Below are 13,862 nucleotides of genomic sequence, written 5' to 3'. Positions count from 1 at the left end.
CTCCGCCGCATACAAGAGTTCCCCACGCGGCAGAACAGAGACCTCCAGACGCCAGCAGGCTGGAGCCCCGATGGGCTTCCTGGGATGCGTTTTCCAATGGCAAGTTCGCTTGCTGCATCCACTATTTAAGAAAAAAGTGACATCTCTCTCCTACCCTCAGCCCCACCTCTCCCTCACCCACTCGTTTGGCCCCCAGAGGGAACCACTGTGAAAAGCGTGGCTTCTGTCCTTCCTTATTTATCTACGCATTGACAAACTTACGTTTCTTTAAAAGAAAAGACATAGATGCTGCTTCATGTATTTTTCTGCAGTTTCCTCTTTTCACCTCCAAAAAATACTCCCCTGGCCATCTTTCTCAGTCAGCACACAGATGTCCACTGTCCCTTTTCTGGCACTGGCGTGGCCTCCTACGGGAGGAACACAGACCTCGCGTGTCTGGGTGACTGGGTGATTTGTCCTGTGCTGAGTGGATGGGGTCACAAGGCCTCCTTTCCGACATGGACAAATGGATCGTCCCTTCCCACACAGTCATCCCCTCTGAGCAACCGACCAGAGTGGGGCTGGGGTGAAGAAGTCGTGTCTCAGAGTAACTGGTCATGCCTGGATCCCAGTCTCTTCGATTTTTTAAAAAATTTTGTATCTATTTATTTATCTGAGAGAGAGAGAGAGAGAGAGTGAATGGGGGGGAACAATGGGAGAGGAACAAGCAGACTCAGCTGAGCATGAAGCCCCACACAGGGCTTGATCCCACAACCCTGATGGGGTCTGGGAAGTGATGAGTTTGTGAGGAGGTGAGTCAGAGAGGTGATGCAGAAGTGATGGGGTCTGAGCCATTTCCCATGACCCAATGGCCAGCTCTGCACAGTCGGAACTGCTCCCCAGACCAGTTGGGCTGGTCAGAGAAGAGTCTGACCCTCTGCCCCACAGGATATGGTTGCTGTCCACCTCATCAGCCAAGCCCTTTCTTGCACACATCCAACACGCACCTCTCCGGGGACTCCGCCTCTATCATCCAGGGGAGGAAGCAGGGGATCCCTGCTCTTTCTTCTAAGATCTTGGCTGCTCTGAGTCATAGACCGGTACCCAAGGTAGTTCAGAGCAGGAAAAACAGGTCTGTTTGATGTGATAGGAATCAGTTTACCCAAAGGACACACTTTGTGTCATGGCTGGCAAGTTTAGGAAACCCAATGGAACAACACTGGAAACTAGAACAGGTTGGGAATAAACAAAAAAGATCAGTGGAACCTGAGGGTTCGTCAGCTTTCCAGAAGCCTTCCTGCAGACTTAATTTTCCCTCTCCCTTTCCTTCTCTGCCCTCCCGCCTCCCTTCTTCCCTGTCTACCAAACACTCACAGCCCCTCCTCTGCCCCAGGCACTGTGCTAAGCACTGGGCACCCAGAGATAAATTAGCAAGTTCCTACTCTTCTCCATAAGACTATTCCATTCTTCTTCTGCACCAAGTTTCATATTCTATTTGGGTGAGGTTTTACAGTTTTATTGTGTTTTCTGATCTCATGCTATTCCAGATCTCCAGGGTCCCTGGGTCAATTTTGAGATCTCCCGACTGGTCCCTGGACCCCTGTTTCTTTTGGCTTTGTTTCAAGCGGCGGGTACTGACCAAGGATTCCCAAGACCAAAGAAACATGGGCACCTGCTGGATTCTCCCCTCTTCCTCCAGAGGAAAACTCCCGCTGGCCTTGGCAGAGGCCTTGATGGCTTACAGTATGTTGACCTCATTTCCACCACCGAGGCTCCCACACTGCCTCCCTTTCCAGCCTAGTTACCTGCGCCCAGACACTGGAGCGTTTTGGTGGAAACACGCATTTGAAGCTGAATGAATCAGTAAGTGACTATGTGGATGTAAGAGCTCCAGGAGGTAACAAGTCAGCTTCTTCAGAGCCAACCTCTTCTATTTTCCAATGTTGTTCCATTGGGTTTCTTCTTCTAGGAGATAATATGCAGAGATGAAAAGAGTTGCATTGATTTGGAAGAATCAAGGGGCCCTAGTACAGGGATGCCTGGGTGTCTCAGTCCATTGAACTTCTGACTCTTGATTTCAGTTTGGCTCAGGTCACGATCTCAAGAGTTGTGAGGTCGAGTCCTGCATCAGGCTGGATGCTCAGTGCAGAGCCTGCTTGAGTTTCTCTCTCTCCTCTCTCTGCCCCTCGCTCCTCAACTTTCTCTTTCTCTCTAAATAAATAAATAATTAAAATCTTTAAAAAGGGAGCGCACTCATACAATGTTCTCTTTCTGTGTTTTCTATGTGTAAGTGTGTTTTATTTTTTCCAACAGAAAACGGAAATGCTAAGGAGAAATAGCAAGTCAGGGCCCACCAACCTGGCCAGTGGGAGCTTAAAGGTTTCCTTCTTTCTCTCAATGGCTGGAGGGCAAGTGGCATCTCTAGAAGGTAGGTTCCTGGTCATCCGTGTGGGGGTGAGGTCCCACCGGGAGGCCTGCGGGGGAAGCCCCAGGTTACAGTGAGTTTGAGAGCGAAAGGCCCGGGCAACAAGGTTGCTCCGGGACACACCTGCCAAATTCTAATATTTACTCAACAACTGCTTCCGAGTCTAAGAAACACATTGTGTGGCAAAGGCTATCTGAAGGGTGTTATAAGCAGAAACTTGAAGGAAAGAGCTAGGCTGGGAGCAGGCCAGACCCAAACCTGCTGAGACGACATTCCGAGGAGCCACTGGCCCAGCCCTGCTCTGTGCATCTGACATTTGCGATGTTTCAGGCAACTTGGGCCAAATTCCTGGTGCAGCTCTGGGTGGGGGCTGAGCTCTCATGTAAAGGGGCGGAGGGCAGCCCCACTAAGAGGGAGAGACAGTGAGCCTGATGACTCTCTAGGCTGAACAGGGGGAAAGGACAGCTCGATGTGTGCTTTCTGCCCTTTGAATTTTACCTCTTTTCTCCTAAGCCCAGCTCGCCTTTGGCCTCTCCGGCTCTGCCCCAAGAGCCACCCTGAGCCCCTACAGAGATCAAAGGACTCCTCCAGCCTCACAAGACTCATCCATGCTGCTCCCTTGGCCTGCCCCTCTTCTTCCTCTTGTCTGCCAGGGCCCTCCTCTCACTTTCCTGTCCACAACCATCCTGTCTTCTTCCAGAACTTGCTACCTGTGCTGACTTCCTTCTGTCCTGGATTCCTCTAGCTGTTGACACTCTCCCTCTTGATCCTACCTGAGTGCCTCGGACCCGTGTTCTGGATGCCCTCATTTATAGCTGCATCCCTCTTTGGGTGCCAAATGGTGCCTGCCTATTCCAGGAGAGGGCTAGGGGCAGGGCACATGTCATTCCTCCTTGAGAAAGCAGGGCTCTTCCCCTCTCCCTGGGCAGCCACTGCTCACTTCCTCCTTCACAAGCTCCCCGGACCTGGAGGCCAAGCCAGGCTGCATTGGTCCCTGCTCCTGGGGGCTCCCTGCACTCTCCTTCCAGCACAAACTTCCTTACACATGTATTGGGCCGTGTCTGACTGACCTGTCTCCTGTGCCACCGAAGCTTCAAAAAGGCAGGACCATGGCCAGCCTGCTCCCATGATGTCCCTGCTGCCCAGCTCTTACTGAAGTACTGATGGGACGATTGAGCACAGGGGCCTTTATTCGCTATACTGCTACACCATCAGTGCACCCAAGAGGCACTCAGAAATGGGAGACTGCACCCACCCCCACCTGCTTGCCGAGGAACCGGACTGAACGCTGTGCCTCTGCCGTCAGTCTGCAGAGATAGGGAAAGTGCCCAGCGCCGGCCCAGTCCCTGTATCTGTTGACTTTGAATGTTATGAAGTCCCTTTGGTTGGAACTCACTCGGGAGCAGGGACTCTGGCTTCCCTCTTTAAAGACCCTCCACCTTCCATCCCTGCGTCCGTGACACCGAGACAGTGCCAGCCCCTACTTTGTGCTCAGAATCTGAGAGCCTGCTGATGGCTTTCTCAGGGTGGAGGGTGGCCAAGTCTCCCCGATACTAGGAAACAGGAATCTAGAAAAAGCTGGGAACAAGGGGAAAGAACACATGCCGTGGTTCGTGGTCGCTGGAGGGAATAGGGCACAGGTGCCCATCACCGATCAAAGGACAGCTCTCTGATGGGCGACCACTGCCTCTTGTTTTTAAATGTGTGGACTTTATGCATCAGGCACAGAGGCAGTGCGGATAGTCTGCCTTTTAGAATCAGGAGGCCTGGTTGCCTTCTATGTGGTCTGGGCACATTTCCTCTTTACTCCGAGCCTGTGCAGTGGGTGATGTAGTTAAATGGAGGTCATATGGGCCAAGTGCTTATAGCCGAGGTAGGCACTTAGTAGGCCATCAGTGATGCTAATTTGGCTCTGCCCTCCAGGGACCAAGGCAGCTGTGACTGCCATTAACCCATGCACCCAGCAGGTGCCCTCAGTGCTTCCTGCTGTGCGTAGAAATCTGGGGCTCTGGGGTGACTATAACGGAGCATCTGGGTGGCTCAGTCATTAAGCAACTGCCTTTGGCTTAGGTCATGATCCCAGGGTCCTGGGATCAAGCCCCACATTGGGCTCCCTGCTCAGTGGGAAGCCTCCTTCCTCTCCCACTGCCCCTCTGGCCGTCTCTCTGGCTGTCTCTCTCTCTCTCTCTCTCTCTCTCTGTCAAACAAATAAAATCTTTAAAAACAAATATAAAATAAAATCTCTTGAGATAAGTGCTGGCCCAGGGTAGCTCTCTGAACTTGGGCCTTCATCCAGCTTCCAACCTTGTGTACCCACTCTAGGGAGGAAAAGTCCAGAGCCCTATCAGGCAGGCAGAGATCCCTGAGGGAACAGGTGCCCACTGCCACGCTCAGGAGGACCACCAATTTGGGTAGCTGCATGGACATGGCATTTGGCTGACAACTGTCCACCTTTAGCATTGTTTTAATCACATACTTGCAGGTTTGGAGACACAGCATCGTTCAGGTTCAAGGCTGAGTTCCACCACTCACCAGCTGTGTGGCCTTGAGCAGCTACTTAACCTCTCTGAGCCTTCATACCCCATCCATAAAATGGCAGTCATTCTACAGACCTCAGAAGCAAATCACGTTCTTTACTGGCAACTTCTGTCCTGTGAATCCTTCGCTGAAAACATCCTTCTCCTCCCTCCCGATTCCTTCCCTTAAGTATAAAAGTTGGAAGTAACCTCTCGTGCCCTCAGGATGGCATAGTAATTGTCATTGTCCACTTTGTAGAAACCGCCCTAGACCCAAGCCTCAGATCTACCCAGAATGACCCTCACATTCATACTCACTATGGTGCTAGGAAGACCAAGGACATTGCAAGGAGTTATTATTGGCTAAGGTTTTTACACATCCTGCTGGAAACCAAAGTATGGTCCTGGGCTTCTTATAAATATGAACCAACTAAAGTTTCACTAGTAGCTCAGAGAACCTTCTAGAAGCTCTGCTGTGAAATCAAGACAGACCCATCTCTACTTACTGATACTCTTTACATCCATAGTCATTTAATTTCTTCCTTGGGCAGTCAGCACAGGCAAGGCTGTGTCCATCCTGGCATTGGATAAACATTCTTTGGGCATTTACCATAGGGAGGGTCCTAGCTAGGCACCAAAGACATGATATGCAGGAAAGAAGACAGGTACATGAGGGATGGACGTGGTGGATGTCCTGCCGAAGGTAGAGTATGATCAGGAAATTGAACATCAAGCAAAGGATACAGGTGAGACAGGTGTTCACAGAGCAAGGGACAAGCCATCCCTTGACCTTGGCCAGGAGAGGCCCTGCCCTGGGGACCTGGTAAGGGCCAACAGGCCTTGGCACAATGGCAGCCTGGGTCTTGGGCCACCAAAGCCAGCAGCACCAAGGAGGCTCACAGAGTCATGGTGAGATTTTCTCATTTCAGTTGCCTGGTCCCTCTCCTTAAGTGGTCCGAATTGACAGCTCATGGGTGATGTAGGAAAGATGTTACTGTTTGAAGCCAATGGCCAAGAAGAATTCTTGAGACATCTTTGGTTCAAGAAAGTAGTTTTCTTAAAGCACGGGGACAGGACCTGTGGGCAGAAAGAGCTGCACTGAGGTTGTGAGGAGCAACTGATTATAGAGTTTCAAGTTGGGAGGGGGCTAGGGACAGCACAAGCTTCCCAGGTATCTTGGAAGCAAGGTCTCCAGGATCTGAGGGGGCTCGCTATTTTAGGAAAATATCATTACTATTTGGTAAAAAAACAGTCATTAGGCTCTTCAGATGTCTATCAGTGGGCCATGTGCTTGGAGGATGACTGCCAACATGTATCTTGACGGGTGTAGATAAAGGAAATTTTCCAAAGCAATTTCTATATGTTAAAGTAGACTTACAGAAATCGGGGCAGCGGGCCAGGAAAAGATGGCCTCTTGTCCGCAGCAAAGCATTAACATTGAGGCAGCCGAGTTCCTAGAGGAAAGTCACTCTGCCTATTTCAAGGACCTGTCAGAGGGCTATAGACAACAAGGAAATTTAGGCTTTCTTTTGCCTTTGTTTCCTACATCAATGGGCATGGATTTTTGCTTCAGAAAATGTGTCTAGGAATTGACTTCTTTTCCTAGGGAGTAGGAGAAAAAGAGCAGCGTAGAAGAGAAAGACTAAGGGTCCCCCTGGAGAGAGTGGAGCCCTATGCTCTGCTGCTTCCTGTGGGTGGAGACAATAGAAGCACTGGGTGGGGGTGGGGGGGGGGCGCCTGGGTGGCTCAGTCCCTTAAGCCTCTGCCCTCCTCCCAGGTCATGACCCCAGGGTCCTTCGATGGAATCCCACACTGGGCTCCCTGCCCAACGGGGAACCTGCTTCTCCCTCTCCCTTGGCTGTTTCCCCTGCTTGTGCTCTCTCACTCTGTCAAATAAATAAAATCTTTGGGTGGGGGGCAAGCAGTAGCAGCACTGGGGAGTCTGAGTTGGGGGCATGTCCTGAACTGCCAGCAGATTTTAGGCTTTAGGATTTGTAGAAGAAAACTCAGTACTGTAATTGTATCTAAGAATAAGTGGCAACTACTGGAGTCTGAGACATGTTTTAAAATAAAGGGAGAAAAGAATAAAGAAATCGTGGTCCGGAAACAAAACCAAAACCAAATCCAGGCAATCAGAGGACGTAGGGGAGAGTCATTCTACCCTCAGAGGCCCCAGAATATCCCTCTAAGAGGAGATAAATCTGCTCGGAATGTGCCCCTCCCCGCCCTTGATTTCCAAGCGGAGTTGCCCCAGCACAGCCACCAGCAGCCCTCCTGGGGGCGGGGGTGGGGCGGGGGGAGGAGAGGGTCACATGGCAGGGAGCAAACTGCTACCCTCAGACAGATTCGCAGCTCCAAAGCGGAGCGGACCGCGCGTTGGGCTCGGAAGGCGCGGGGAGAAGGGGTCGGTGGCCAGAGCTGGTCTCAGCGCCGCCCTTGCAGACCCCCTAGCCTGCAACTGCAGAACTCAGAACTCGTTCCCCCTGGAGCCTGAGCGCGGATCAAGGCGGATCAACGCACCCAGCGGAAAGATGAAGGAGACCCAACTTAGGAACACTCAAAGCAATGAGGACCCTAGCGGTGTCACGGGGGGTGGGGGGGGGGGGGGGGGCTAATGATTGATGGTTATCATTCTTAATCATTCTTAAGGGATGGTGATCACGTGCAAAGCGTGCGAAGCGTGCGAAGCCCCTCGCCCAAGCGGCTTTGTCACGCTCCAGGTGGGAGGTGGCGCGGGAGGTGGGACGTCGGAGTCCGTCTCCCGCCCGCAGCGCCACAAGCCCGCAGCGCGCCCTCCGGGTGGGTCAGGACCGCACCCGCTGCGCTCCGCGCGAGTCTAGGACTTGGGCGGGGACAGGGCGGGCGGGGACCGCGGCTCCTCCCTCCTCGGCCCCGGGCTCCCCTACTCTTAACCCGCGCGCGGGGGCGCCCGGGCCACTGGGCTCCGCAGAGCAAGCCAGCGGTCAGCGCAGAGCGGGAGCCGCGCGCGTCCAGTCCCGAGGCCGACGCCAGCACGCCGGCATGGCCCCCGCAGCGGCGTCGGGGGGCAGCACCCTGCCCAGCGGCGTCGCGGTCTTCACCAGTTTCCCGGACCTGCTCTTCATCTTGGAGTTTGTGAGTGGCTGGCGCATCGGCGCGGGTGCGGGGGAAGGGTCGGGATGGGTGGTGGCGGCCGGGTCCGCAAGCGGCACTGAGGTCCCCGGAGCATCCGGAGAGCGGGGCAGGAGTGAGGAAAGGCTCTCTCCTCCCACCCCCACCCCGGTCGTTTGGCCCCCTCTAGACAGGAGCAATGGGCGTAAGCAGTCTCCAGGACCTAGGTGGAAAAGCCAAATTCGCAACATGGGTCAAATGTTCGAAGCAGGCCTGGGTCCACTTGCGGTGCGCTGGTTTCAAAGCCGCGCTCCCAGCTCACTTCACAGGAGCCGCGCAGAGTATGCCCTTGTTGGAGAGCAACGTCCTTGTACAAGTGCCCAGCTTCTCCCAGGGTTAGGATTTCGTTAAAAAAAAAAAAAAAAACAATACAAAACAAAACAAAAATCAAAAGAAACCTGAGTACGTATCGCCAACCGAAGCCTGGAGATTGGGTTGGTGTTCTGGGAGGAGCTGAATCTGAATCGTTCTCTTCTGGCCTTTGAAAGTTTCTGGCGAGTAAGGGTACTTGCCACAACTTTGATCTGGAAATAATAGAACAGGCCGTCGTTTGCTGGCCACGGTCATTTTGCCCTGTGCTGCGGGTGGGCGTAATGGAGAGGGGCTGGCCTGAGCGGCCCTGCGCTTGGCTGACCTTGAGCGGCAGGAAACCCACCGGGTCCCTAACTGGAGCTAGAGCCGGAGTGGCGCTGTCTCCGCTGCCACCGCTGGTGGCCCAAGAGCGCTTCCCACGCCAGCCTCCTAGTAAGGGGATAACTGTAACGACGCTTCAGACCGCCCTTAGCCGAAACTCGGCAGGAGCCACAGACCCTTACCTGGGAGGTAAGGGTCTGGTGTAGTTACTCTGTGGGTGTGCTGCCTGGCGGCCACCCAGCCTCCTTTCCTGCACGCCACTGCCGAAGTGGCTGCCTGGAGGGTTGATTGGAAAAGAAATCGTCCAAACCTAACTGTTTAAAAACCGGATCTCGGCTTTCTTATTGTCTAATGGGAGGCGGGAGGGTGTGAACAGCAAAGGGAACAGGTTCTACTCTCCGTGGAGGGTTTGGTGGAAAGGGCAAAGGGGGCTGAGGTGGCCTGAGGACACCCTATTACTGAAGTTGTGTGAGTTGAGTTGATCCCAAACAGGGATGTATCCAGAATGATTTCAAATCCTGGAGCTAGCCAGAATCAAGGAAGTAACATCTAGAAGAAACCCTTGACACCACTAATCTAATCTAGAAAACCCTGGACACCGCTAAGGCCAGCCCCATCTTTTGTGGATAGGGACACCCAAGCCCAGAGCAGAGGGGCTTGCATTCACTAGAACATTCTTTTCCTATATGGCTTGTCTGAGCCATGCGGCAGTTAGCCGGTGCTTGCCCAAGGCTGGATTTCTGAAAAGAGCATGTAGACCCTCTGACTTGGGAGTCAGTCGTGGGTGGTTCTTTCAGAGGCTACTGCATTTACAAAGGCGGAGTTTCGTAACTGAAAGAGATGATGGCTAATGGTGAGGTGTGGTGGGGCAAGAGAGATTTTTAACCAACAGAAGGTCTTCTTAGTGCCTCTTAAATTGCCCTTATGAGTGGTTTATTCTACCTTTGTAGCTATTTGAGGAGCATTAAAACAAGAATCAGGAGAGTGTGTTACTTGAGCTCCAGGTGGAAGACTGTGGTCTTCTCCTCTTGCCCTGACAAGAATGGGCTCAAGGGCAGCAGGTGGGTTGCAGGTGGCAGTGGTTGCGGGGGCAGGGCTTTCCAGAAGGGACAATTTCCCAGTACCCTTTGCCTCCTCTTGGTATCACAGTTTAGGGGAAGGAGGGCCCCTGAGGGTAGGAACAGCCCAGCCAAGCAGAGCCGTCTGCTGGGTGGGGATGGGAGGATACCACCCCCACATCGCAGTATGTGAAAGGGGAAGGTTGGGTGTGCGAAATCTCAGAACCATGAATTAGTGGAAATTTACACCTCCCAGGGCAGTTTTGTGACCTGAGATGGTAGGGGCTTCTGTAAGAAATCATTCTCTCTTCTATAAGAAATCATTCTCTCTTGATAAGAAATCAACCCCTCAACTGTGTTAGAAGTGATTTTTTTTTTTTTTTTCCTTAATGGCACCTGGGTGGCCCAGTTGGTTAAGCACCTGACTCTTGGTTTTGGCTCAGGTCATGATCTCTATGTCCTGGGACTAAGCCCCGCCCTCACACTCACTGGGCTCTGTGTTCAGCAGGGAATCAGCTTGAGATTCTTTCTCTCTCTCTCTCTCTCTCTGTGTGTGTGTCTCCCTCTAACGCTCCCCCTGCTCATCCTCTGGCACGTGCACTCTCTCTCTCTGAAATGAATAAATAAATCTTAAAAAAAAAAAAAAAAAAGAGGGCACCTGTGTGGCTCAGTGGGGCGCCTGGGTGGCTCAGTGGTTTAAAGCCTCCGCCTTTGGCTCAGGTCGTGATCCCAGGGTCCTGGGATCGAGCCCCACATTGGGCTCTCTGCTCGGCAGGGAGCCTGCTTCCCTTCCTCTCTCTCTGCCTGCCTCTTTGCCTACCTGTGATCTCTGTCTGTCAAATAAATAAATAAAATCTTTTAAAATAAAATAAATTTTTTTTAAAAGGAGTGATTTTTTTTCTCCTTAATCTCAGCCCTACTTCCCCACCTCCTTTCCTTCCTCCCAACTTTCCGGGAGACCTTAGGTGCCCCAGTGTGTATCTGAATCTCTTTCTTCCTCTCCAGGGTGGGGATTTGCCCATGGGGTGTCTGAGAGAGCAGAAAAGAAAGCAGACACTGGCCCTTTAAATTTTCCTTTGCCTGCGTTGTAACATTGTAGAGAGGAAGCTTTATGTGTCTACATGTGTGAAAAGAGTAGTGAGTTTAAAAACTCTGGGAGGGTTGTTGTTGGTTTTTTGTTTTGTTTTGTTTTTTTTAATTATGGACTATTGGGGCACCTGGGTGGCTCAGTGGGTTAAAGCATCTCCTTTCAGCTCGGGTCATGATCCCAGGGTTTTGGGATCAAGCTCCACATCGGATTCTCTGCTCAGCGGGGAGCACTGCTTCCCCCTCTCTCTGTCTGCCTGCTTCTCTGCCTACTTGTGATATCTGTCTGTCAAATAAATAAATAAAATCTTTTAATTACGGACTTTTACAACTCAACAACAAAAAGACACGCAACCCAGTTAGAAAATGTGCAACAAACTTGAATAGGCATTTCTCCAGAGGAGCTGTAGAAATGGCCCATAAGCACATGGGAAGAGGTTCTGCATCATTCATCACAAAGAACATAGAATAAAAACCACAGTGGGGTAGTTTCACCTGAAATTATGGTGATTATTATTAAAAAAAAGAAAACAGAAAATACCAAGTTTTGGTCAGGGTGAAATTAGAACCCTCATACACTGCTGGTGTTCTGCTTCTGGAAAACAGTTTGATGGTTTCTGAAAAAAGAAATTACCATATGACCCAGCAATTCAATGGCTAGATTTTTAACCAAGATAATTAAAAGCAGGGACCTGAATGAGTACATGTACCTGCGTGTTCCTAGCGGCACTGTTCACAATAACCAGCAGGTGGAAACGGCCCCAGTTCAGTGGATGGATAGACAGACTGCGATCTGTCCATACAGCAGGATATTCTGTAGTCACAGAAAGGAATGAAGGAAGTTCTGGTACGTCCTGCAAAGTTGATAAACTCTGAAAACATTATGCCAAGTACAGGAAGCCAGCCACCAGAGGTCATGAATTATATGATTCCATTTATGTAAAACATCCAGAATAGGTAGATCCATAGAGACCGAACCCAAACCGGTGGTTGTCCATGGACTGAGATGAGAGGGAGAAGAGGGGAACCACTGCTTCATGGGAACGGGGCTTCCTTTTGGGGTGGCAAAAATGTTTTGGAGTTAGAGGTGGTGAACGTGTTAAACACCATTGAACAGGTGTTTAAAAAACCTTAAGTTTTTTAAAGAATAAAAATCAAGAAATACTTCATATTACAGAAAAGGCGCCCACATGATTATCACTATGCTTTGTCAAATCTTAGTATTTGACCTGATTGACTTTTAGTATTCGGGAAATAAAGCTTTTCAGATGGCATCTAAACCCACCGGCTCTTCCGCGATCGTCTTCTCTTCCCTCCGTTCTCGGGACAGTCCCTGGGCTGTACGTCTTGTTCATGACTCCCAAGCAGAGCTGATTTAAACCTAAACTGCCTGCCTCACTCGGGGTGGACTGTGCGTGGCATTGTTTTATATGGTGTCACTTCACGAAAATAGTAACATCCCGCGGGGTGATGCTGTTTACCTGTTCTTCTTTTAATGGACGCGTTGGCTGATTTCAGTTTGTTGTGTTCTTCTAGCATCGCCAAGAACATTCTTGAATGTGCCCTGTTAGTTCAATGTGGGGAAGTTCTTCCCAGAACACCCAGGGAGGATGCGACTTCCTGGTTCATAGGGAATGCACTTCTTCCTTTTCCCAGCTGTTACCCGATCAGGGTGCAAAAGGATGTTTCCAACGGACATGTTCCAGAAGCCGTGTTACCTGGAAGCTGATGGCGCGTAATTAAGCTCAGGCCCCTTCTAAGATCCTGCCTTACATTGTATTCTTTAAATATAAGAAGGTTCCCAAAGTGTATACGTTTCAAGCAAAACTGGACCTTTCCAGCTCCCCACAGCAGTGTGTCAAAGTCCTCATTGTCCCTCATCCTTGCCATACGTGATTGCATTAGAATTTGCCATTTTCTGCTAACCCAATGAGTGTGAAATGCTTGGTATGTTTTAAATCTGTAGTCCATTGAGCTGATTACTCACAGTTGATACTCCCATGCCTGACCTCCCAGTAGCCTGGGAGTCAGAGATGCCAGTGTCCAAGGCCAACAGGGTGGAGCTCCCCTCCTCTGCCAAGGCCAGGAAACTGCCCGCAGGGGCAGGGAAGGGTGGTGGTGGCTCAGGGGGAGAGTTGCGGGGGGGGGGGGGTTGTCTGGCAACTTCACCCTGGCCCAGCATCCCTATACCAGACCTCTGAAAGCTGCAGGGCCATGGCAGGAAGTGGAAGGCTGAGCCAATCAGATGGTGTGAGCCACACAGGCCACATTCCTGTTGAAGGCAGTGCGGTCACAGGGGCACCCCAAAGGGGCAGGCTTGCAGTGCAATGTCCTCTCTCCCAAAAACTCAAGCTGGGGCTTTGCTTCTGACCTGTCCCCCTGTCCCCACCCAAGGAGGACTTCTCCTTTGGGGGACGCAGTCTCTGCTTCCCCTTCCTCCTCTTCCCTTCTAAGCCAGGGGCTCTGTGACACTTGGCCCCACCCCGTTCACAGAACAAGGTGTTGACATAGGAAGCTTTTTGTCTCAGCCGTGGCCAGGGCCAGCGGAAACTTCTCTCACAAAGTGCCGGGGACTGATGATCGATCATCCCCCCATCCCGGCCCCAGCCCACCTTCAGAACCTGTGAAGGAAATGCCTGAAAATGGTTTACGGAAACCGTTCGCTCCCTCCTCTGCACCCTGGCAAGGAGGAAAAGCCACTGACAGAATGGCTGGGAGTAAAGAGAGACCCGGGGAAGGCAGAGAAGGGGGGCGGTGAGAGCCAGGGCTCCTAGGGGGCACTTTTCGGGGTGAAAGTGGAGTGGGGGTTCCGCCTGGAGCGGGTTTGCGGTTCCGATTCTCGCAGTGAACTGGACACGGTAGTTACTCCCAGGACACTGTTTCTCTGACCCCAAATGTCTGGGGACTTTTATTATTTGAGAGTGACTGGGCGAGTCCGGAGACCTGCCCTAGATTTTCCCCACCCAGGGGACAGCCACCCTACAGAGCCCCATGGCGGGGGGGGGGGGGGGGGGG

General features: G+C 51.7%; 1 protein-coding gene across 1 annotated transcript in view; it reads left to right on the top strand.

The window, feature by feature from the left end:
- The first annotated feature begins 7,827 nt into the window (after positions 1–7,827).
- Positions 7,828–13,862, top strand: part of MAL (mal, T cell differentiation protein) — a 24,843-nt gene continuing 18,808 nt past the window's right edge. Inside the window, exon 1 of the mRNA XM_059405569.1 lies at positions 7,828–8,034. Coding sequence (XP_059261552.1) covers positions 7,942–8,034 — 93 coding nt within the window. The 5' untranslated portion in view covers positions 7,828–7,941. The remainder of the gene's footprint in view (positions 8,035–13,862) is intronic.

The sequence above is a fragment of the Mustela nigripes genome, chromosome 7, assembly GCF_022355385.1.
Source record: "Mustela nigripes isolate SB6536 chromosome 7, MUSNIG.SB6536, whole genome shotgun sequence".
Lineage (NCBI taxonomy): Eukaryota > Metazoa > Chordata > Mammalia > Carnivora > Mustelidae > Mustela > Mustela nigripes.
Note: the sequence above shows the minus strand (reverse complement) of the source record. Positions and strands in the feature narration are given on the sequence as shown.